The 23,879-nt window shown below is 36.0% G+C and overlaps 1 protein-coding gene and 1 non-coding gene across 4 annotated transcripts in view; both read left to right on the top strand.

The window, feature by feature from the left end:
* KPNA4 (karyopherin subunit alpha 4) overlaps positions 1–23,879 on the top strand; it is a 69,707-nt gene that overhangs the window by 33,530 nt on the left and 12,298 nt on the right. For all 3 annotated transcript variants that reach the window (XM_058730377.1, XM_058730378.1, XM_058730379.1), the window contains 6 exons: positions 8,066–8,152; positions 11,063–11,232; positions 11,321–11,365; positions 14,338–14,469; positions 20,611–20,739; positions 22,137–22,241. In XM_058730377.1, coding sequence (XP_058586360.1) covers positions 8,066–8,152; positions 11,063–11,232; positions 11,321–11,365; positions 14,338–14,469; positions 20,611–20,739; positions 22,137–22,241 — 668 coding nt within the window. The remainder of the gene's footprint in view (positions 1–8,065; positions 8,153–11,062; positions 11,233–11,320; positions 11,366–14,337; positions 14,470–20,610; positions 20,740–22,136; positions 22,242–23,879) is intronic.
* Positions 20,951–21,284, top strand: LOC131513337 (small Cajal body-specific RNA 7). Its single transcript, XR_009262553.1, has one exon. It is a non-coding gene; the product is annotated as a small Cajal body-specific RNA 7 (non-coding RNA).

Here is a 23,879-nt window from a genome sequence, read left to right as displayed (position 1 = left end):
TCACTTAGTACCTCAAGATCCATTGACATCATAATGGACAAGGATTTATTTATTTATTTTCTTTTTTTAATGGCTGAGTGGTATTCCATTGTGTGTGTGTCTGTGTGTACGCATGTGTGTGTATACATGTGTACATGTACACACATCTTGTAATCCATCCATCCATCATTTGACACTTTGTTTCCATATCTTGGCTACTGTGAATAATGCTGTAATGAACATAGGGGTGCATATATCTTCAAAGGTTCCCAGCGATTTCACCGTAAGTATCTTTGCTGAAAACACTTCCCCCACAAAACGCATTGGCTGTAAAGCAGTTTTGCCATAAAAGGTATCAGAAAAACTGGTTGACAGTTTGATTTGATAGTGTGTTTGTTTCATCAAATAATTGACAGTTTGCTTTCATTTCTCCATTGACACGGTACTCCCATTTTTATATTAATCTTAGCCCTCATAATAGTGTATACAGTGGCACAGAGTTTTGAACCCACATTTCTCCTAGAACTTTGAAACATCTATCAACAGACATGTGACAGCATGCTGAGAACAGAGAACAAGGTATAAGACTTTCACAGTGCCATACAAAACTGTTACAAATATGCATGCATCCTTGTATTTAGAAACTTAATACCTCCCTTAAGGAAAAAATTTTAGCGAAAAAATGAGAAAGGTGATGCCAAATAAAGAGATGAATCAATAAGGAAAAAAAATGTATATTATGAAAGAAAGACTTTGAGGACAAGTGCTTAGTCTGCAAAATAAAATCAGTTATTTGCATAGAATTACATGAATCTACACACATTTTAAATGTATTCAAATGTTGTATTTTGCAATAAAGTCTTTTTAATTTTGTTAATGCATTTTTCATATTGTATTATGTCCTTTTATTTATTTATTTTTAATTTTTTTTTAATGTTTATTTATTTTTGAGACAGAGACAGAGCATGAACAGGGGAGGGTGAGAGAGAGAGAGAGAGAGACAGAGAGACAGAATCCGAAACAGGCTCCAGGCTCTGAGCTGTCAGCACAGAGCCTGACGCGGGGCTTGAACCCACGAACCGCGAGATCATGACCTGAGCCGAAGTCGGACGGTTAACCGACTGAGCCACCCAGGCGCCCCTCATTATGTCCTTTTAAATGAATGCCCCTCTTTTATGGCATAATTGCCTTATGGCCAATTAGTTATAGGGTGAAAGTGTTTGTGGCAAAGATACTTACGGTGAAAATACTGGGTACTCTTCTTAAATTTGTTTTCATTTTGCTCAGATAAATACCCAGAAGTGGAATTACTGGATCATGTGTTTTTAGTTTCTTCATTAGCCTCTACACTGTTTTCCATAGTGGCTGCACCAATTTACATGCCCACCAGCAGTGCACCAGGGCTCTCTTTTCTCAGCATCCTGCCCAACACTTGTTATTGCTTGTCTTTTTGATTAGCTGTTCTGACCAGTGTGAGGTGATAACCTCCTTATGGTTTTGATTTGCTTTTCCCTGATGGTTCGTGATGTTGAGCATCTTTTCATCTATCTGTGGGCCATGTGTATGCCTTCCTTAGCAAGATGTCTATTCAGGTTCTATTCCCATTTTGTAATCAAATTTTGGGGGAGGGGGTTGGTATTCTTTATATATTTTGGATGTTAACCACTTACCAGATACATGATTTGCAAATATACTCTCATTCAGGAGGTTGCCTTTTTATTTTGTTGATAGTCTCCTTGGCTGTACAGAAGCTTTTAGTTTGATGTAGTTGCATTTATTTTTGCTTTTGTTGCTAATTGCATGTGAAGTCAGGTTCAAAAAAATACTGTCAAGAATGATGTCAAGAAGCTTACCACCAGTGTTTTCTAGTAGAAATTTTTACAGTTTCTGGTCTTATATTCAAGTCTTTAATCCATTCGAGTTTATTTTTGTATATGGTATAACATTCTGGTTTAGTTTCATTCTTAATGCATTTGGCTATCCAGTTATCTCAATGCCGTTTATTGATGAAACTGTCCTTTCCCCAATGTCTTTTCTTGCCTCCTTTGCTGTAAATTAATTGATTATATGTGCATGGGTTTATTTCTTTTCTGTTGATCTACATCCCTGTTTTTATGCCAACATAGGTACCATACTGTTTTGATTAATGTAGCTTTGTAATATAGTTTGAAATCAAGGAGCGTGAGGCCTCCAGTTTGATTCTTCTTTCTCAAGATTGCTTTGGCCATTCAGAATCTTTTGTGATTCCATACGAATTTAGGATTGTTTGTTCTATTTTTTTTTTTTAATTTTTTTTTTTAACATTTATTTATTTTTGAGACAGAGAGAGACAGAGCATGAACAGGGGAGGGGCAGAGAGAGAGGGAGACACAGAATCTGAAACAGGCTCCAGGCTCTGAGCTGTCAGCACAGAGCCCGACGCGGGGCTCGAACTCACGGACTGTGAGATCATGACCTGAGCCGAAGTCGGACGCTCAACCGACCAAGCCACCCAGGCGCCCCTGTTGTATTTTTTTGAAAACTGCCATTGGGATTTTGACAGGAGCATGGAATATTGTTCCATTTATTTGTTTTTATTTGTTTCATCTGATTCTTTCATCAGTGTCTTGTAGTTTTTTGCATAGGTCTTTCACCTCCTTGGTTAAATTTATTCCTAGGTATTTTCCTCTTTTTGATGAAATTGTAAATGGAGTTGTTTTCTTAATTTTTCTAATAGTTTGTAGCATATAAATATGCTACAGATTTTTCTATATTGACTCTGCATCCTGCAACTTTACCAAACTCATTTATTCTAGTAGTATTTTTTATGGAGTCTTTATGGTTTCCTATATGTAGCATTATGTCATCTGCAAATAATGGCAGTTTTCCTTCCTTCCAGTTTGGATGCATTTTCTTTCTTTTTCTATTTGCTCTGACTAGAACTTTGAATACTGTTTTGAATAAAATTGGTGAGAGTAGACATCCTTGTCTTAGTCCTGATCTTAGAGGAAAAGTTTTTAGCTTTTCACCTTTGAGTATGATACTAACTATGGGCTTATCATATGAGACCTTTATTATGTTGGGGTACATTTCCTCTGTACCCACTTTGTTGAGAATTTTTATCATAAATGGATGTTGAATTTTGTCAAATGCTTTTTCTACATCTGTTGAAATGATCATATGATTTTTAACCTTCATTTTGTTAATGTGGTATATCATAATTGACTTGCAGATGTTAAACCATCCTTGCATCCCTGAAATAAATCTTATTCGATCATGACTTACGATTTTTTAAATGTATTGTTGAATTTGGTTTGCTAGTACTTCATTCAGGGTGTTTGCATCTGTATTCATCAAAAGTTTTGGCCTATAATACTTTTTATTTGTGATGTCCTTGTCTGAATTTGGTATCAGAGTAATGCTGGCCTCAACTGATTGGAAGGGTTCCCTGCTCTTCACTTTCTAGAAAGAGTTTGAGAAGGATAGGTGTTAAATCTTTGAATGGTAGAATTCAACAGTGAAGCTGTCTGGTGCTGGACTTTTTATTGAGAGATTTTTGATTACTGGTTCAATTGCGCTTCTAGCAATTGGTCTATTTAGATTTTCCATTTCTGTCTTGGAAGATGGTAAATGTATAGGAATTTATTCATTTCTTTTAGGTTGTCCAGTTTATTGGCATGTAATTGTTTATAGAAGTCTCTTATGATCTTTTAATTTTCCTTGATAACAGTTGTAACTTCCCAACTTTAATTTATGATTTTATTTATTTGGACCCTCTTTTTTCCTTAGTCTAGCTAAAGGTTCACCAGCTTTTGTTTATCTTTTCAGAAAATCAGCTCTTAGTTTCATTGATCTTTTCTATTATCTGTTTAGTCTGTATTATTTCTGCTCTGATCTTTATTATTTCCGTTTTTCTACTAACTTTGAGCCTTGTTCCTCTTTTCCTAGTTCTTTTAGTAAAGGTAGATTATTTGAGGTTTTTCTTGTTTCTTGAGGTAGTCCTTCTGTATCACTGTCAGCTTCAGGTTTAGAACTGCTGTTGTTGCATCCCATAAACTTTAGCATGTTGTACTTTCATTTTCGTTTGTCTCAAGATATTTTTAAATTTTTCCTTTGATTTCTTCCATGACCCATTGATTGTTCAGTAGCATGTTGTTTAATCACCACGTATTTATAATTTTTCCAGTTTTGTGATTTTTATTTTCATACCACTGTGTTCTAAAAAGATGTTTGATGTGTTTTTGGTCTTAAATTTCATGAGGTTTCTTTTGTGGCTTAACATGTGATCTGTCCTGGAGAATGTTCCATGTGCACTTGAAAAGAATGTGTGTTCTATAACTTTTGAATGGAATGTTTGTGTATATATATGTGAAGTCATTCTGGTCTAATGTGTTGTTTAATGCTAATGTTTTCTTACTGATTTTCTATCTGAATGGTCTATCCAGTGATGTAAGTGGGGTATGAAAGCCTCCCCACTATTTATTGCTGTCAGTTCCTCCCTTTACATCTGTCAATATTTGCTTTATATATTTAGGTGCTCCTATATTGGATCCATAAAGACTTACAAACATTGTATTTTCTTGCTGGATTGACCCTGTTAGCATTATGTAATGCCCTTCTTTGTCTTTTATTGCAGTCTTTGTTTTGAAGTCTATTTTGTCTGATACACATAGCTGATACACATGGGATAGCTACCCCATGTTTCTTTTGGTTTCCATTTGCATGAAACCCTTTTATTCTATCCCTTAACTTTTAGTCTGTGTGTATCCTTACATTTGAGGTGAGTCTCTAGTAGGCAACATATGGATGAGAGTTATTTCCTATCCATTCAGACATTCTGTGTCTTTTTATTTTTAATGTTTATTTCTTTTTTGAGAGGTGGGGAGAGAGAGAGCGTGCATGCATGTGAACAGGGGAGGGTCAGAGAGAGAGGGAACAGAGGATCCGAAGTGGGCTCTGCGCTGACAGCAGAGAGCCCAGTGTGGGGCTGGAACCCACAAACTCTGAGATCATGACTTGAGCTGAAAGCAGACGCTTAACCAGCTGAGCCACCCCAGACATTCTGTGTTTGTTGATTGGAGAATTTAATCCACTTACATTTAAAGTAATTATAGATAAGTATGTGTACTTACTGACATTTTGTTAATTGTTTTCTGGCTGTTTTGTTGTTCTCTGTTCCTTTCTTCTCTTGCTCTCGTCCCTTGTGGTTTGATGCCTTTTCTTGAATGTTATGTTTAAATTCCATTCTCATTATCTTTTGTGTATCTACTACCGGTTTCTGCTTTGCAGTTACCGTAGGGCTTACATATATAGCTTTTACATATACCAGAGTATTTTAAGTTGATAGTAGGTTAAGTTTGAACACATTCCAAAACTCCATTTTTACCCCCTGCCTCACATTTTATATCTTGTTATTTTGTATGTCCCTTTAATTGATGGGTGTAATTACAGTTATTTTTACTACTTTTATTTTTTAACCTTCATGCTAGCTTTGGAAGTAATTAGTCTACTACCTTTACCATATATTTCCTTTGTCTACTGATTTTTTTTCCACTCATATTTTTTCTTGTTACAAGTTAATGTCCTATCCTTTCAGCTTAAAGACGTCTCTTCAACATTTCTTGTAAGGCTGGTTTAGTAGTAGTGAATTCCTTAGTTTTTGCTTGTCTGGAAAACTGTCTGTCTCCTTCAATTAATAATAACTTTACTGGGTAGAGTATTCTTGGTTGGGAATTTTTTCCTTTCAGCACTTTGAATATATCGTGCCTCTGTCCTGTAAACCGTATCCTGAAAAATCTACTGATAACTTTATGGGGCTTGTCATATACACAATAAGTTTTTCTGTTGCTTCCTTAATTTACTCTTTTTATCTTTAACTCTTGACATTTTAATTATAATGTGTCTTGGTGTGGCTTTTTCTGGGTTCATTTTATTTGGAACTTTTTGGGCTTCCCTGATCTGAATACTGTTTGCTTCTCCAAGTTAGGAAAGTTTTTAGTCATTATTTCTTCAAATTAATTTTCTGTACCTTTCTTTCTCACTTCTCCTGAGAGCCCATTATGGGAATGTGTTCCACTTGACGTTATCCTGTAGGTCCCTTAGCTGTCTTCACTTTTTAAAATTTCTTTTTTCTCTTGCTGCTCTGTTGGGGTGCATTCCATTGCCCTGTCTTCCAGATCATTGATCCTTTCTTCTGCTTTATCTTAACCTGCTGTTGAATGCCTCTCCTGTATCTTTCACTTCAGTTATTGTGTTCAGCTCTGTGACTTTTGTTTGGTACTTCCTCGTATTTTCTGTTTTGTTGAAATTTATTCTATATTCATCCATTCTTCTGTCAAGATTGGGGAGCATCTTTATGACCATGTTTTTGAACTCGTTATCAGGTAAATTATCTTCATTTCAGTAAAGCTTTTTTCTGGGGTTTTATTTGGCTCTGTTCAGTTTACTTACTTAACTTGACTTTCTGTGTTTGTTTTTTATGTATTAGGTGAAATGGCTCTCTCTCCCAGTCTTGAAGGAATGGTCACAGGAAGACAATGTTTTAGGCAGCAATCTGTGCTATGCTGTGGAGGTGGAGCCTGTCAAAAGTAGTCTCAGATTGTCATTCCCATGGAACCCCAAAATTTAAGACACACCCCACCCCAGTGACCAGTACCAGGCATTCAGGGAGTATCCCCTATGTGGACTTTGTGCTCCTGCCAGCTTTGGCAGGGCCACAGGGGAGTGCTAGGCCAGGATGAGCCATCCCACTGGGTTTGGTGGGGTGTGGCTACAGCAGTGCTCAGGGCTGGGGTGAAGGGCTGGTGCAAGTTTTGCTAGCAAGGTAGTATGTATAAAAAATGGCACCTGCCAGCACCTCCATCCTTGGAGAAAGTTCCATAAGACCCTCATCCCTTAGGCTTTAAGCTTAGCCAATGAACCTCCTTTACATATGCTCTAGGTACTTTTCTACCTACTGCTTTTGTGCTGGGTCCTGGGGCAAGTGAGTCTTTGAACAGATTCTTTTAAGAGTGTACCCTTGGTTTCCTACAGCCTTTGGGTCTCTTGGACATAAGCTCTGTTGGTTTTTAAAGCCAGATGATTTGGGGGTTTGTCTCTGGCGTAGGTCCCAAGGGTTTGGGTGCCTGATTTGGGGCTCTAACCCCTCCTCAAGGATATGTTCCATATTTATGAGATCCATCCCACTTGTGAATCCCTCCTATTGCGGTGGTGGGCAGGAGGGCGGGGGGGCATGGCTTTGTAAGGATGGCAGTCTCTGACTCTCTTATCTGTCTCAGTGTGATCTTTTTATCTTTTGATACAGAGGACCTGTTCAGCTAGTTCTGTAGAGAGCATTGTTGTATATGTAGCTGTAGGTTTGATGTGCCATGGTGGAAGGTTAGGTCAGGATCTTACTATGCCACTGTATTGAACTGCACCCTCCTGTTATTTCACATTTCCACATTCAAAAGTTATTTCAACAACTGGAGTCCTTTTTATTCCTCAAAATTTGAGAATAATGCTTAATCTGTAAGGAATTTATTTATCTGTTTGTTTATAAGGATTGATTTTTAATTTGGAATTTTATCCAGGTTTAATTATGAATGAAAATTTGCCAACTTGTTACGATATTTGTATGTTGAAACTGCCATTTTGATGGTGAATTAAGTGGTCTGCTAGTTAAAATTTTTCCATTATTCTTACCCTAGTAAAAAAACATGTAATAAATACATTTTTAAAATATATATATATATATTAATTTTTTTAAGTGTGTTTATTTTGAGAGAGAAAGAAAGCTGAAATCAAGGAGGAGCAGAAAGAGAGAGGGAGAGACAGAATCCCAAGCAGGCTTTGCACTGTCAGACGGAGCCTAGCGTGGGCTTCAAACTCATGAACTGTGAGATCATGACCTGAGCTGAAGTCAGATGCTTACCCAACTGAGCCACCCCAGGCACCCCAAATATATTTGTGATAGCTTTCTTTCTTCTTAGGTTTCAGCAAAAACAGATTGATTTTTGGTTTAGAGCATAGTATCTTTAGTCCCCCCCCCTTTTTTAATCAATATTATTGAAATTGAGCTCTAAAACTATTTTTAAACTTAAATGTAACTTACATTTTTTTCCTTTAGATGCTGTGCCACTTTTCCTGAGGCTTCTACATTCACCCCATCAAAATGTCTGTGAGCAGGCAGTGTGGGCACTGGGAAATATCATAGGTTTGTATAAAACTTGTAATGCTAGTCCAAAAATTATTATCATATACTGTGTAATAAAAATGACTACAAATAGTGAAAAATGAGAAACAGTTTGTCATTTTCAGTACTGATTTTTGTGAAATAATTTATAGAAATTAAGCTGTTTTAAGTGTAAACCTATGGTAAATAGAATGAATTTTTTGTTGCTTATGATACGGTAATATCTTTTTATATATAGACAGCTTTTTAAAAAAATATATAGTCAATCTTAGTTATTTGAGTAATTATGAAATATGTATCTCCTTCCTTTATTGTGTTGATGTGTCCATTTTATTCCTTAACTCTCCATTGTCATAGAAACTACTAAAAAAAAAGGTGGTACAAAATAAACCAGTAAGTTTTCTCCATAATGGCAGTTCTAAAAAGAGTATAAATGGAAATTTTTAGTATTTTTTATAGATTTTAGTATGGTAAAATACAATAATGTTATCCATTATTATTGTGAGGTCGTCATCCTACAGAAGGTGTTTGTAGCTTATAGACCGTGACATTAAATGTTGAACACCATGATTACCATACCTTTCAGTTTTTCTTTGACATAATTGTAGGAAGAATAAAGACGATTCTAATATTTCAAGATTAAAAAAAATTTTTTTTTTAATGTTTATTTTTGAGAGAGAGAGAGAGAGAGAGAGAGACAGAGTGTGTGAGCAGGGGAGGGACAGAGAGAAAGGGAGACACAGAATCTGAAGCAGGCTCCAGGCTCTGAGCTGTCAGCACAGAGCCCAACATGGGGTTTGAACCCACAAGGTACGAGATCAATACCTGAGTCCGACACTTAACCAACTAAGCCACCCAGGCGCCCCTCAAGATTTGTTTTTAAACTAGATCTGAACTTTACTCAAACTCCAAAATTTAAAAAAACTGTCCTCCAGTGAGTGGAGAATGGAAAAAAACTGGAATCTGAACTGTATTATGTCCCTTAGTATTAAAGTTTATTTTTGGGGCACCTGCGTGGCTCAGTCAGTTGAGCATCCGACTTCGGCTCAGGTCATGATCTCACAGTCTGTGAGTTCGAGCCCTGCGTCGGGCTCTGTGCCGACAGCTCAGAGCCCGGAGCCTGTTTCGGATTCTGTGTCTCCCTGTCTCTCTGACCCTCCCCCGTTCATGCTCTGTCTCTCTCTGTCTCAAAAAAATAAATAAAGGTTAAAAAAAAATTTTTTTTAAGTTTATTTTTGCCACAGACCATTGTTCTTGCATGGAAGTAGTCAGTATTACTTTAATGTACCTCTTCTATATTACCCTTTGGGGGGACCAAGGTAGAATGCAGAAGGGATGGTTAGTGTCCCACAAGTAGGAGTTTTAAAATGGGAGAATTTCTCCGTAAAGTGTTATTCACATATGATCTGTTGCTGTTAAGAATGCTATCTTTTGGGGCGCCTGGGTGGCGCAGTCGGTTAAGCGTCCGACTTCAGCCAGGTCACGATCTCGCGGTCCGTGAGTTCGAGCCCCACGTCAGGCTCTGGGCTGATGGCTCAGAGCCTGGAGCCTGTTTCCGATTCTGTGTCTCCCTCTCTCTCTGCCCCTCCCCCGTTCATGCTATGTCTCTCTCTGTCCCAAAAATAAATTAAAATAAATAAATAAATAAATAAATAAATAAATAAATAAATAAAAAGAATGCTATCTTTTGTTGGGGCGCCTGGGTGGCTCAGTCGGTAAAGCGGCCGACTTTGGCTCAGGTCATGATCTCGCGGCCCGTGAGTTTGAGCCCTGCGTCGGGCTCTGTGCTGACAGCTCAGAGCCTGGAGCCTGTTTCAGATGCTGTGTCTCCCTCTCTCTGACCCTCCCCCGTTCATGCTGTGTCTCTCTCTGTCTCAAAAATAAATAAACGTTAAAAAAAAAAAATTAAAAAAAAAAAGAATGCTATCTTTTGTGTATTCAATAAATTCCTTCACCCCTTTGCTTTCATACTAAATTTTAGATTGAGAACTATTAATGCAGTATCTTGATCTTTGGTTTTCAATTCCTGTGACATCGTAGAATAATTAGACTACATGGATGCCAAAATAACAGGGATTTTATCTCCAAATATCGCAGTGCAAAGAAAAGGGTTTTCATTTGTGGAATGTAATACTTAACATGACTTTCATGATAGAAATTACGGCAATACTCTAGATACAGAAATTCCATTTGGCAGTTTTCTAAGGCAGTGATTCTCAAACTTTTAACTGTTTTCAGTATCCTATGATAAGGGCTTGAATTCTTGACCCAGAATTCTGGATTCATAGAGTTTGTTTTAACAGATCTGGGATAGGGCCCAAAAATTACTTTGGGAACCACTGCTCTAGGGATATTGGTTCATTCCTCCACCCACTCCTTTTTTTTGACATAGTTTTTTATTTTTTAACTTTATTTTTGACATATTTTTTTTAAATATGTCAAATAATTTGTAGTTAATACTTTTGGTACTCTGATATTAGGTCACAAGTATAAATTCTACAGATTTTTTTTCTAATAGTATTTTGATGTGTGTACATATACATATGTTTTTATTACATGAAAGTTTGTTAAACTGAGTACCATTTCGAGAGAAGGTAAAAGCAGCAGTTCTCTGCTCACAAAGTATTCTAAAGAATCCTTAGGCTTCTATTTTTGGATGGCATAAAAACATAGGTGAACAATTTATAAACCTGAATATGTAAATCATGTACCAAAAAAATGTTATTACTTTATGTTGCTTCTCTTGGCTAAAAGACCTAAAATGAGAACTTGGTTGTTGTCCAGAACTTCTTTGTAAGACTAAATAGCTACACTTTTATATAAAACTAATAGTTAAAAATCTAGAAAGCAGCATATTGAACCCACTGCCGTATGTTTTCTGAATTGCTTATTGTCAGTGTATTTTATTGAATCAATCGCTCCTTCCTACAGGTGATGGGCCACAATGTAGAGATTATGTCATAAGTCTTGGAGTTGTGAAACCTTTACTTTCCTTCATAAGTCCATCTATTCCTATAACATTCTTAAGGAATGTTACTTGGGTTATGGTCAACTTATGTCGCCACAAAGACCCACCACCCCCAATGGAAACCATTCAGGAGGTAAACAGGTGTTGTGTGTTTTCTTTTTTGTTTTTTAACTAGATACCATTATGTATATGTTTTTAAATCTGTATATTTCTCTCTTCAGATTCTTCCAGCTCTTTGTGTCTTAATTCATCACACAGACGTAAATGTGAGTATTTTTTATGTGTATATGTATGTATGTCTAGGGCTGCCTCTATGACATAGGGAAGAAAATCTTATGCTGAACATGATGTTAGTATACTCTATCAGATTTTTCCATTTCAAGAGCTGTAATAGCTTACTATTACTGTATTTACTTTGTGTTTTCCTATATCATAAAATATAATTTACAGTGAAGAAATCAAGCCTAACTGTATTTTGTTTTGGGCAATAACATGTTGGAGGGGGAGTTAAAAACTCATTTTGAAAATTCTTAAAGGTGTGTGTGTGTTGTTTGTGTGTTGCAAAAACTCATTTTCGAAGTTTTAAAGTTGCCAGTTAGTGATCTCTCCCATGAAGATTATATCTTTGATTGGTCAAGAGCTTTTTATGGAAGCTCATTTTAACAGCCTGGCCAGTGTTTGAGAGAATACATAGGCTTAATTGTACTTTCATTTTTTGAAAGATTAAAAAGAGAGAAATATTTGTGCCTTTATGTATGGGTTTGTATTCATAAGAATACATACATCAATTTGAGAACATCAGTTGCTCTTTAATTTCATTTTCACTATATTTTTCCATCTACGGTGACTTTTTAGTGGCTTCACGTGTTTTAGAGAAAACTCATAAATATCCAAACAAGAAAAAAAGTTCCTGCAGACTAGATTTTTAAAGTAATCAATATACCTTATTCATTCTCACCAATACAGATGGCAAAAGAAAAAGCACCTCAGGAAGTATGATGAGGTGGGAAACTGCCCTGACTGCTTACAAAACCAGCCTTACCTTCAGTGTATTAGAAAAGCTAGAAATATAATGGGTAAAAGAAAGCACAGGGATACAATGCACAGCAACATTCAGGAACTTTCATGGTTCCTTAGAAACAGCTTGGTGTGATGACCATTGTTTGATAAGCTGCTTCATTCCTTTACAGTTTCCAGGGTAATACCATTTTTCCAGGATCTGTCTAAAGCATATGGAACAAATCAAACTTAGAATTATATTACATCAAGGAGTGACATATGTACAAAATTCATTAAATTAACATGATCTTTGCTCTAAAGATACTTTGTTTTCAATCCTAATAGTCCAAGGTGTTTTGTTTTGTTTTGTTTTGTTTTGTTTTGTTTTGCTTTGTTTTGTTTTGTTTTAAAGGAACATATAAGCCATTTTTGAGTTTGGCTCCTGTAATACCAAGTTTTTTTATTAAATTACAAATTTTCACACTTCTAAAAAATTTCCATGGAAAGTTAGTTTGAACATTTATACCTTTCCCAGAAAACCTGACAACTTGATTGACCTTATTTCAGAGATGTATTGTGTTCTTTCCATTTACCCCAACCCAGTTGAAATTGTAACTCCATCTTTCTTGCTTTTAATGTATCTTAAATTTCTCAAGCTAGTCTCATTATTCTTTAGTAGCATGTTTGCTAAGTAATATTGTTTACTATATAATAATATTTATTAAAAATATAATCTTTTTAGGTAAACTTAGCAAATTCTTAAATCAGACCATGAAAGAAAAAAATAAAAAACTGCTTCCACAAAGCATTAAGTGAAACACTGAAATTATACTGTAGTTATAATTAGTAAATTTATTATAGAACACTAACTTTAATACAGAAATTATATAGGAGATCAAGTCTGTTTAAATTGTGATTTTGATGTGAGCATATTAATGACATTTAGTGTTGGGCCTTTTAAAAAAAAATTGTACAGTCATGGACAAGTAACTTGAAATTCTTTGCCTTTATCAACCAATTTTGGCATATGTTGGAACTCTAGAAAAAGGATTTACATTTGTAAGTTGAAATTTAGTTCTTTCATGTATTTCAATACCACCTTATGTGTGTGAATTCTTTGATTTGGAGTCTTCTTTTTACATTAAAAATAACCAAAGAGCTCTCTTTAGTTTTTGAAAGAAACAATAGCAAAGTGTTGTTTTCTCCTACCAGGAGATTCTCAGATGTTTCAAACATAATGTTGGTTTAGAATTTAAAAGGTTTCAAATGTTCCTGGCTTGTGTTTTGACACAGAGTTCATATTCCAGAAAGGCTTCGGAAGTAAAGTTCCAGGCACAATTACTTTTCCTGTGTCTTTGTCAATAACTGTATTATTTATGCAACAGTTCAACAGTTGCCCTACTTCCTTTTGGACGTAACTACTAATTAGACTTAATACAAAAGAAAGATGAAACACAATGGGCTTCTGAACTTCAGAATATAACATTAAAAATTATAGGTTAAATTATAGTATAATTTAGCTACAGAGGGTTTTTTTTTTTTTTTAATAGGTAGTTTTGGCACATGCTGTAAATTATGCATTTTCTTTTTTTACTAAAACATTTTTGATTATAGATCACACAGATTGACCTATGGTTGTTTTTAATGTTTCGATGTGCAGCTGTGGGACACTTCATTATTAGAGAAGTTGCCTCCAATTTTATAAGGCAAAGCAAACTGGTTGGAAAAGATGAAATTGCTATTAACTCCTAATACTTAAATACTGGCTCGTGACATACCAACACGATGCCAGTGATACTAGAGAACACTTGAACAAATACATCTAGCCCAGATGTTTTGAATCGCTGTGTATGTTGGATACTTAATAGTCTTCCAACTCTGTGTATTTACTATAATATCTTTGGACTTGTTCTGCGTCAGTGTGAGTATTTGAGAAAGAGAATGTCTTTTTCTATTTCCTGTATGGTGTACTGTGTATCTTAGTGAATTAAGATTAGCTACCAACCTGTGGTCAGGATTATAATTAACTGAAGCATACTGAATATGGCTAAAGGATTCACATACTTGATAACAGACATTGATAGATGATGTTGTTTAGTATAATAGAGATTAAGATTTCAGTGAATTGAGAGAAGAAGAAAAAAGGCAGTGGAACAATCATAGATTAGTCTGTATGGTTAAGAATTATTAAAGTTAGAAAATATTCAAAGGCTATTTGAATTTTCATTTTATCCCTTAGATATTGGTAGATACAGTCTGGGCCCTCTCTTACCTTACTGATGCTGGCAATGAACAGATACAGATGGTAATAGACTCTGGAATAGTCCCTCACTTGGTTCCTCTACTCAGCCACCAGGAAGTCAAAGTTCAGGTGAGTTTGTTGTTAATAATACAATATTTTTGTTTTGTTTTGCTTTTTACCACTAATTTGCTTTAAGCATGGCATTTAAAAATGGCCAGTTTCATTAGTTCAAAGTATATTTCTAGCTTGATAACACATCTTTATTTTAATCTATTTTTTTATTGAAGTATAGTTGACACAGGGTTACATTAGTTTCAGGTGTACAACATAGTGATTCAACTTCTCTATATGTTATGCTATGCTCACCACAAGTGTAGCTACCATCTGTCACCATACAATGCTATTAAAATACCATTAACTGTATTCCCTATGCTGTGCTCTGTATTCCATGACTTACTCATCCAGTTACTGGAAGTCTGTTTCTCCCGCTCCCCTTCACCCATTTTGCCCATCACCCCACCTCCCTTCCCTCTGGCATCCATCAGTTTGTTCTGTATTTATGGATCTGTTTTTGAGTTTTGTTTGTTTGTTCATTTTGTTTTTTAAATTCCACATATAATTGAGATCGTAAGGTATTTTGTCTTTGACTTATTTCACTTAGCATGATCTCTGGGTCCATCGATGTGGTTGTAAATGGCAATATCTCATCTTTTTATGACTAATATTCCATTTTATGTATATACCATGTCTTTATCCATTCATCTATTGATGGACTCTTGGGTTGCTTTCATATCTGGGTTATTATAAATAACACTGCAATAAATATAGGGGTGCAGATATCTTTTTGGAATAAAGTAAGAACATATCTTTGAAAGGAGTGAGGTATTAATTATATCCCCATATTTAAAAAATGTATATTATTTTTGAGAGAGAGAAAGAGAGAATGTGAGCAGGGAGGGCCAGAGAGAGAGAGGGAGACAGAGGATCTGAAGCAGGCTCCACACTGACAGCAGAGACCCCGATGTGGGGCTTAAACTCACAGGCTATGAGAGCATGACCTGAGCCAAAGTCAGGTGCTTAACCAACTGAGCCACCCAGGCACCCCAATTATATCCCCATTTTAAAGATGAAGAAAATGAGGGGTACCTAGGTACCTCAGTCAGTAGAGCATGGGACTCTTGATCTCAGGGTCATGAGTTCAAGTCCCATGTGGGGCATGGAGACTACTTAATAATTTTTAAAATTTTTAAAAAGAGAAAAAATGGGGTAAGATTACTACAAGTCAACAAGAATCTTTCCCTGTCCCCCTATTCCCACCCCACCAAAAACCCCATCCCAGGTCAACTCCTTTGTTAATTACTGATTTCTAAGAATTTCTTAGGAAATTTCATGTGGTAACATGGTGGCATCTGAAATAAGTACTGATATTTTAATTTTTTCTTTTTGTCCTGTTTCTTTTTGCCTACTCTACTCCTTTTTTTCCCCTTTTTATTTAACTGCCATACTGCACCAGGCAAGTTTAGTTAATGCTTAACTTCATTGGCACTGTGATAAAGGCTTTGTACTGAAATACGCTGCTCAGGAGCTTCCTAAATTGTTTCCTTTTAATTATTTCAAATTTTTTTTTTTCTTTGTAATGTTTTTATTTCTGAGAGAGCGGGGGAGGGGCAGAGAGCGAGAGGGAGGCAGAGGATCCAAAGCTGTCTCTGAGCTGACAGCAGAGAGCCCAATGTGGGACTCAAATTCATGATTCGCGAGATCATGACCTAAGCTGAAGCTGGATAGTTAAGCTTAACCAACTGAGCCACCTAGACACCCCTAAAATCTTCTTAACTTTTTATCCTTTTATTATTTTCAAATCCTTCCATATAAATATTTATCCCAAGCCATCTAGAAAGAGCCAAAAAAGAGAGGGTGAGAAGTTCACACAAATATTATGAGCAGTAACTGTCAAACTGCAGTGGTAAAGGGAGATACAGCAAGCTCTCTCCCTACCCTTCTGATGTAAATAGAATGCTTTCATCTTATGATGACTTACAGTCTGGTCAATAATAGCATAAGGAAAACCGTTAACCTAATGCACTATTTCTCAACCCTGGGTGGACCTTAAGATCAACTGTGAAGCTTAAAGAAAAAAAATTTTTTTTTCTTTCCCTTGCTTGACCCCTGGTGATTCTGTTTTAGTAAATCTGGGATATTTCCTAGAAACCTGGGCTTTAAAAAGCTCTTCAGATGTTTCTCATGTACAGTTAGAATGGAGATACACTATCTTAAAATGTAAAGCACTTTAAAGAAAAAGGGAACACTGAGCTGAATTCAGAAGGAATTAATAGAGTAGTTTGCCATTTAGGGTTATTTGTGGTTCACTAAAGTATTCTTACTAGGGCACCTAGCTGGCCCATTCAGAAAAGCATGTGACTCTTGATCTCAGAGTTGTGAGTTTGAGCCCTATGTCTGGTATAGAGATTACTAAAAAAAAATAAACTTTAAAAAATAAATATTCGTATACATATGTATTATTAAGCTTGCATTTCTTTTTTTTTTCTTGAACTTTTTTTTAATGTTTGTTTATTTTTGAGAGAGCACAAGTGAGGGAGGGACAGAGGGGGACAGAGGATCCGAAGCAGGCTCTACACTGACAGCAGCGAGCCTGATGTGGGGCTCAAACTCACGAACCACAAGATGATGACCTGAGCCAAAGGTAACGCTCAACTAACTGAGCCACCCAGGTACCCTTGAGTTTGCATTTCTTAAGTGCAATACTTATATCTTGGTATGGGTATTTGGTCTGTTTTTTGTTTTCTTTTTTTCAGAATGCATCTTTAGTTTTAATATTGGACTTCATTCAGAAATAGGGCTGGAATTTTTCTTTAGCCAGCTTTCAAAGTTAATGTTGTAAGACTTGTAATGAACCTCCATGTAGGTTTCCTCTATATTCCTACTTCCCCCATCAAATTATTTTGACACGTCCCAGATAGTATATAATTTCATCAGCTTTTCTTAAAAAATAAGGCTGTATGTTTTTATATAATCGCAGTACTGTTAGAGTATCTTTTAAATCTTAGTAAAATCAGGGGCACATGGGTAGCTCAGTAAGTTAAATGTCTGACTCTTGGTTTCAGCTCAGGTCATGTTCTTATAGCTTTGTGGGTTCGAGCCCCATATGGGGCTCTGCACTGGCAGTGTGGAACCTGCTTGGGATTCTCTCTCTCATCCTCTCTCTCTGCCCGCCCCCCCCCCCACACACACTTGCACTGTTTCTGTCTCTTTCAAATAAATAAACTTAAAAAGAAAGTTAATATTAGAATCCAATCAGTATCCAAATTTTACTGATTGCTTCATTTTTTTTCCCACACTTTGATGAAATCTATATCAAAACAAGGTTGACATTGCATTTGGTAGCTTTGTTTTTATGTTCCTGTTACTCTACAGTTTTATTTTTCTTTCCCCTCTTAAATTTATTTGTTAAAGAAGCCGGGTCACTATGAAACTTTGTTTATTCATTTTGAGAGAGAGAGAGAGAATGTGAACATGAGCAGCTGAAGGGCAGAGAGAGAGAGAGGGAGAGAAAGAATCCCAAGGCGGCTCTGCGCGGTCTGCTCAAAGCCTGACACAGGGCTTGAACCCATGAACCATGAGATCATGACCTGAGCTGAAACCAAGAGTCAGATGCTTAACCGACTGAGCTACCCAGGCACCTGACTAGAAACATTTTTAAAACAAATTAAAGACTTACTAAATAAATGGAAAGACATCCACATTCGTGGAGTAGAAGACAGTATTGTTAGAATGATAGTGCTCCCCAAATTTACCTACAGATTAAATTCAATTTCTGTTAAAATCCCAGGTGCCTTTTTGTAGAAACTTACAAGCTAATATTAAAATCCATATGAAAATACAAAGGTCCCAGAAATAGCAGAAACAAGCTTTAAAAAAGGACAGTTGGGGACTTCTCACTTTCAGAACTGCATAGTTTCAGCGAAAAAAACTTTGTGATACCGGCATAAGGGTAGACATATAGATCAGTGAAATAGAATCAAGAGTCCAGAAGAACCCATACATTTATGATCGGTTGATTTTTAACAAAGGTGCCAAGAAAATTCACTTAGCAAAGAATAGTCTTTTCAGGAAGTAGTGATTCAACTATATTTGTACAATGTAGCTGAGACTTACTAAATATATACCTATAAACAAATGAAATTAGACTCCTGTATATAAAAATTAGCTCAGAATAAACACCTAAATGTAAGAGCTAAAAGTGTAAACCTCTTAGAAGAAAACATAAGAATAGATTTTTGTGATAATCGATTATGCAGCAATTTTTTACATATGATACCAGAAGCATAAGCAATCAAAGAGAAAAGTAGATAAATTGGACTTCACCAAAATTAAAAACTTAAAAAAAAAATTTTTTTAATGTTTATTTATTTTTGAGAGTGTGAGTGGGGGAGGGGCAGAGAGAGAGAGAGAAACACAGAATCTGAAGCAGACTCCAGGTTCTGAGCTGTCAGCATGGAGCCGGATGCGGGGCTGGAACTCACGAACTGCGAGATCATGACCTGAGTTGAAGTTGGGCACTCAACTGACTGAGCTACCCAGGCGCCCCAAAATTAAAAACTTCTGCTTCTAAGGACACCATCAAGAAATGAAAAGACAACCCAAAGAATGGAAAGGAATATTTGCAAATCATATATCTGAAAAGTGACTTCTATCTAAAATACATAAAGAACTTCTACAACTCAACAATAAAAAGACAAATAACCCCATTAAACATTGAACATTTAAATAGTTATTCAGAAAGATCTACAAGTGATCAATAAGCACATGAGAAGATGTTCAACATTATTAGTTATGAAGGAAATGTAAATCAAAGCTGCAATGAAGGGGCACCTGGGTGGCTCAGTCAGTTGAGTGTCCGACTTCTGCTCAGGTGATGATCTCATGGTTCATGAGTTGGAGCCCCACATCAGGCTCACTGCTGTTAGCACAGAGCCTGCTTTGGATCCTCTGTCGCCCCCACCACCCGCTTGCGCTCTCTTTATCTCAAAAATAAACCTTAAAAAAAAAAACAACTGCAATGAAATACCACTTTGTATGCACCAGGGTGGTATAATCAAAAAGACAGTCACAAGTTTCATCAAGGATGTAGAGAAAGTGGAATCCATATACCCTGCTATAAAAACGTAAAATGGTACAGCCTCTTTGGAATACGGTTTGAATAGTACCTCAAAAAGTTAGATACAGAGTTACCATATGACCCAGCATTTTCCATTCACTGGTAGATGCCCAAGAGAACTGAAAACACCTGTTCACCCAAAAACTTGCACACAAATGCTTATGGCACTATTATTTGCCATAGCCAAACAGTGAAAACAATCCAAATGTTCATCAACTAATGCATGGTTAAATAAAAGGTGGAAATGGTGGTATGACATATCCATACAGTGGAATATTATTTGGCCATGAAGAGGAATGAGGCATCGATACATGCTACAACATGAATGGACCTTGAAAGTATGATGTTAAGTGAAGGAAGTCAGACCAGAAAGGCTACCCACTGTCGATTCTAATTATATGAAATGTCTGAAATAGGCAAATCAACAGAGATGTCTCAGGCATACTATAGTGGCTGTCAGGAACCCTTGGGGGGTGAGGGAAATGGGAGTGACTACCAGTGGGTACAGATACTCCTTTTTGGTGTGATAAAAATGTTCTGGAATTCTATATTAGTTATGGTTGTACAACTCAATGTGTAAGAACCACTGAATTGTACATTGTGAAAGGGTAAATTTTATGTTAATATGAATTATATCTCAATTGAGGGTTGAAAACGGAGTCATTTGTCTTGTAAATATTAAAATTAGCTCCCCCTGCCCCCCTCCGAGAAAACTGTAACTTGACAGAAAATGGTGTAATACAACAACAGAAAAATAATTGATAATTCAAATTCGTACAATACTGAAATCTCGTAGTAAGCAGCTTTCCTTCAGAAGAGCACTGTGTTTTTGTTTTGTAATTTATTGAAACACTGAATCAAAAATATAAAGTACTGTCTTCCTGTCTTTATGGCCCTAATTTACTATCCAAAATTATCCTTATTTGTTTGTTGACTGTCTTCTACAATAATGTAAACTCCCTAATCCTGTCTGTCCTAATCACTCCTCTGTTCCTAAATCTGTATCAGACACAACTTGCTCAAAAAGCATAGTTGGCGTGAATGAAAGAATGTATCTTTCATAATAGAACATCTCATTAAATCTTTTCTTGCAGACTGCAGCACTTCGAGCTGTGGGCAACATTGTTACTGGAACTGATGAGCAAACACAAGTAGTTTTGAACTGTGATGCTCTTTCACACTTCCCAGCACTTCTGACACATCCCAAAGAGAAAATTAATAAAGTAAGTATTTTTAAATACTACTTAATAATGTATAAAGTATCAGCAGTTTTCATTTATAAAATTAGGGATTCAGAAGTATCTATAATGATTACTAATATAAAACCATCAGCTAGATATCCAGAGAAGATAGAATATTTTTCTCTTTATATCATGGATCTTTATGATTTTCTGTATATAAAACCGGTAGTAAACAGTGCAGATTTGGCTCTCTTGGAAATGATGAAATAGAGATAATTGGGTGTTGAATGTTGTGTGATTGGAAACTTTTGATATGTAAGTTAAGTAATTAAGCTTAATATTTTATAGATAATAGAGTGTGTGTGTGTGCCATTTGTGTGTGTGTGTGTGCACTCATGGAGGCTATTGAAAGGGGGCACTGACTGGTGATGCTGATATTGGAGTGCATTTGAGGCTGTTGTAAAAATACATGGGTTGTTGATTACAACGTTGCCGATGATTATAACCCAAGAACAGCTCACCTAAGTAGCCTAGCACCCTAAAATCTCTAACAGGTTCATCAAACATGGCCCTGTGATCTGATCCAAAAGAGCCTACTTCACACTAGCTAATACTAATAGTTTGTGGAGTAAAACTTGTTTCCTAATTTTTAACAGAGAAAATGTTTCCCTTTACATTGATAAATATAATAAATTTATTAAGTTTGATAAATTACCATAATTTTTATAATATCCTATGTAGGATAGGTAGGTAGATATTTTGTGTCTTATTTCATGCTAACTGGTTTTAGTGTCTATTTATTATGTATTAACTTGTGAAACACCTGACTACCATCATCTTGGCAAAAGTAGCAGCACTGTAGTGTAAAGGGTGGCACACAAAGATCATTAAGGTGGGCCAATGAAGCAATCAAACATTTGGTGCCACGTTAGCTCTCGAGAGAAATAGCACAGTGAATGACTTACAAATAAGTATACTAAAACAACCCACTCTTTCAGCTTTTGGGTCTCCATCATCATGGATAATTGAGACTTCCCAACTTTGGCGAGCACTCTCGATCACAATAGAATAGAGAATAAAGCACATTATGTGAGGGGGATGCTAAGTCTGATTTACAGTAGTTTCAGGATTTGTATCTGTATTACAGCTCATCAATTCCTTAGTATTTGTTCAGCCAAGCTTCTTTTGAGTCCTATGTTTGGGAACACTGCTTAAGAATTCTTCAGAAGGGTTAGTTCATTATGAGTTGGATCAGGGCCATAAACAATTTGTCCAAAGAAAATATAGGAGGGGATAGAGGAGTTGAGATTCCTAAAATTTTTATTATGGAACTCAGTCCATAATAAAATCACTTGGACATTGTAGCAAACATACTGAATTTAGGTCAGATGCAGATTTTAATTTTTAATGAGAAATATTGACGGAGTCTTGTTCTGCAGGAAGCAGTGTGGTTCCTCTCTAACATAACTGCAGGAAATCAGCAGCAGGTTCAAGCAGTAATTGATGCCAATCTTGTACCAATGATAATACATCTTTTGGATAAGGTAAGAAAATCCTCTTGCATGCATCTGGGTAAGAAGAAAAGGGTTTAAATTTAACAGATACACTCTTCTGTTTGTTTAATTAGAACCTATACAGTGGCATGAATGGTATAGTTAAGTAGTATTAACATGAAAACTTTGAACCCATTGATTTTTATATATAAAAGACATTTTTTAGGAACCCCTGACCCTTCTTCTGTATCATTCTTTTACCAAAATTACCATCGTCCTGGGATTTATTAAAAATACATTATTATTACTACTGATGATAATGTTCATGGTCATAATTATTACTGATTATAAATGCTTACATATTCTCATCACTCTACATATGTTACTTCATTTAATACTGTAGCTCCAAACTATGGTATAGACCAATAAATTTGCCCAAAATCAAACAGCAAGTAAGTGTGCTATTTAATTGGATGCTATATCATCTCTCATACTTACTTTAATGTTTGGGAAAGAGACCACAGTCACAGCATGAGGGTTTTTTTCTGAACACTGATCTGTAATTAAAGAGAAGATACCTCTGTCTTCTTTCCCTCCATATTTTCTACAAGCTGATAGTAAAGGCTTAGTTTCCTGTAGACTGGTAGATCAGGTTCAGTGTTTTAGGCAAGGCTTAATGCACTACTCTGTATTTCCTAATGATTCACATCAGAAGACACATACTGTTTGTCCTGTATCTCCAGATGTCCTAGATCTCCTGTTCCAGATTGATGAGTGAGCTCAGGTGTTCTCAGCCTACTGCAATTGATTGTTATAAACCTATCCACCAATCTTTTGCCTAGGGGTTTTTAGGTAATCAGTCATTGATGATCATTGCATGGATCCCTTATTTTACAAGGAACTGCAAAATGGTGACATTCTAATTCTATCATTCTTTATGTATTACCTGTGATTTTTCAATAAAAAACTATCAGCTATTGGTTTATTCTAAAATATGTTTCATATAAGAAAGACAAGATAAATTCTCATTATCACTCAGTTTTTAGAATAACATGGTTCCCTAACAACTTCAAAAGTTGACTAAGGTGGAGTTTTTAGTGTCCTTAGGAAATTACGAATTTATATTTTGTAGTTATTTTTTTTTAACAAATTGTCCCTGACCAATGGGAACCTCTTAAATTTAGTGCCTGTGTCTTTTTTACATCTCCTCAGTAGTTTATGAGAGCTTCCTACCTTTGAATATGACATGATTCTCAAGCTTATTTTGTGTATTTTCTGATGTAGACTCTCCAGGATGCCCTTTTAGGTAGCAGATAGTATTTAAGGACCATAGTTCAGGTCCTAAAGATGACCATTGTTATGAGGTTGTCATTGTTTTTAGGCCTGAGTGAACAAAATAGGGGATCAGGGGGTTCTGGGTTTGTTTCTTTGTTGTTGTTGTTGTTGTTGTTTTTAAGTAGAAGATAGGGGTGCCTGAGTGGCTCAGTCAGTGGAGCATGCGATTCTTGATATGAGGGTTGTGAGTTTAAGCCCTACATTGGGCGTCGAGCCTACTTTAAAAAAAAAAAAAATAGAAAATATATAGTATTTTTGTGAACATAAGAATTCATAAGAAACGAATCATGAATGAAAGGAAACTATCAGCTGTTACTGGGTATTTAGGGTAAACTGTTTTTATTTTCTCTTCGA

Source organism: Neofelis nebulosa, chromosome 5 (assembly GCF_028018385.1).
Source record: "Neofelis nebulosa isolate mNeoNeb1 chromosome 5, mNeoNeb1.pri, whole genome shotgun sequence".
Taxonomy (NCBI): Eukaryota; Metazoa; Chordata; class Mammalia; order Carnivora; family Felidae; genus Neofelis; species Neofelis nebulosa.
Note: the sequence above shows the minus strand (reverse complement) of the source record. Positions and strands in the feature narration are given on the sequence as shown.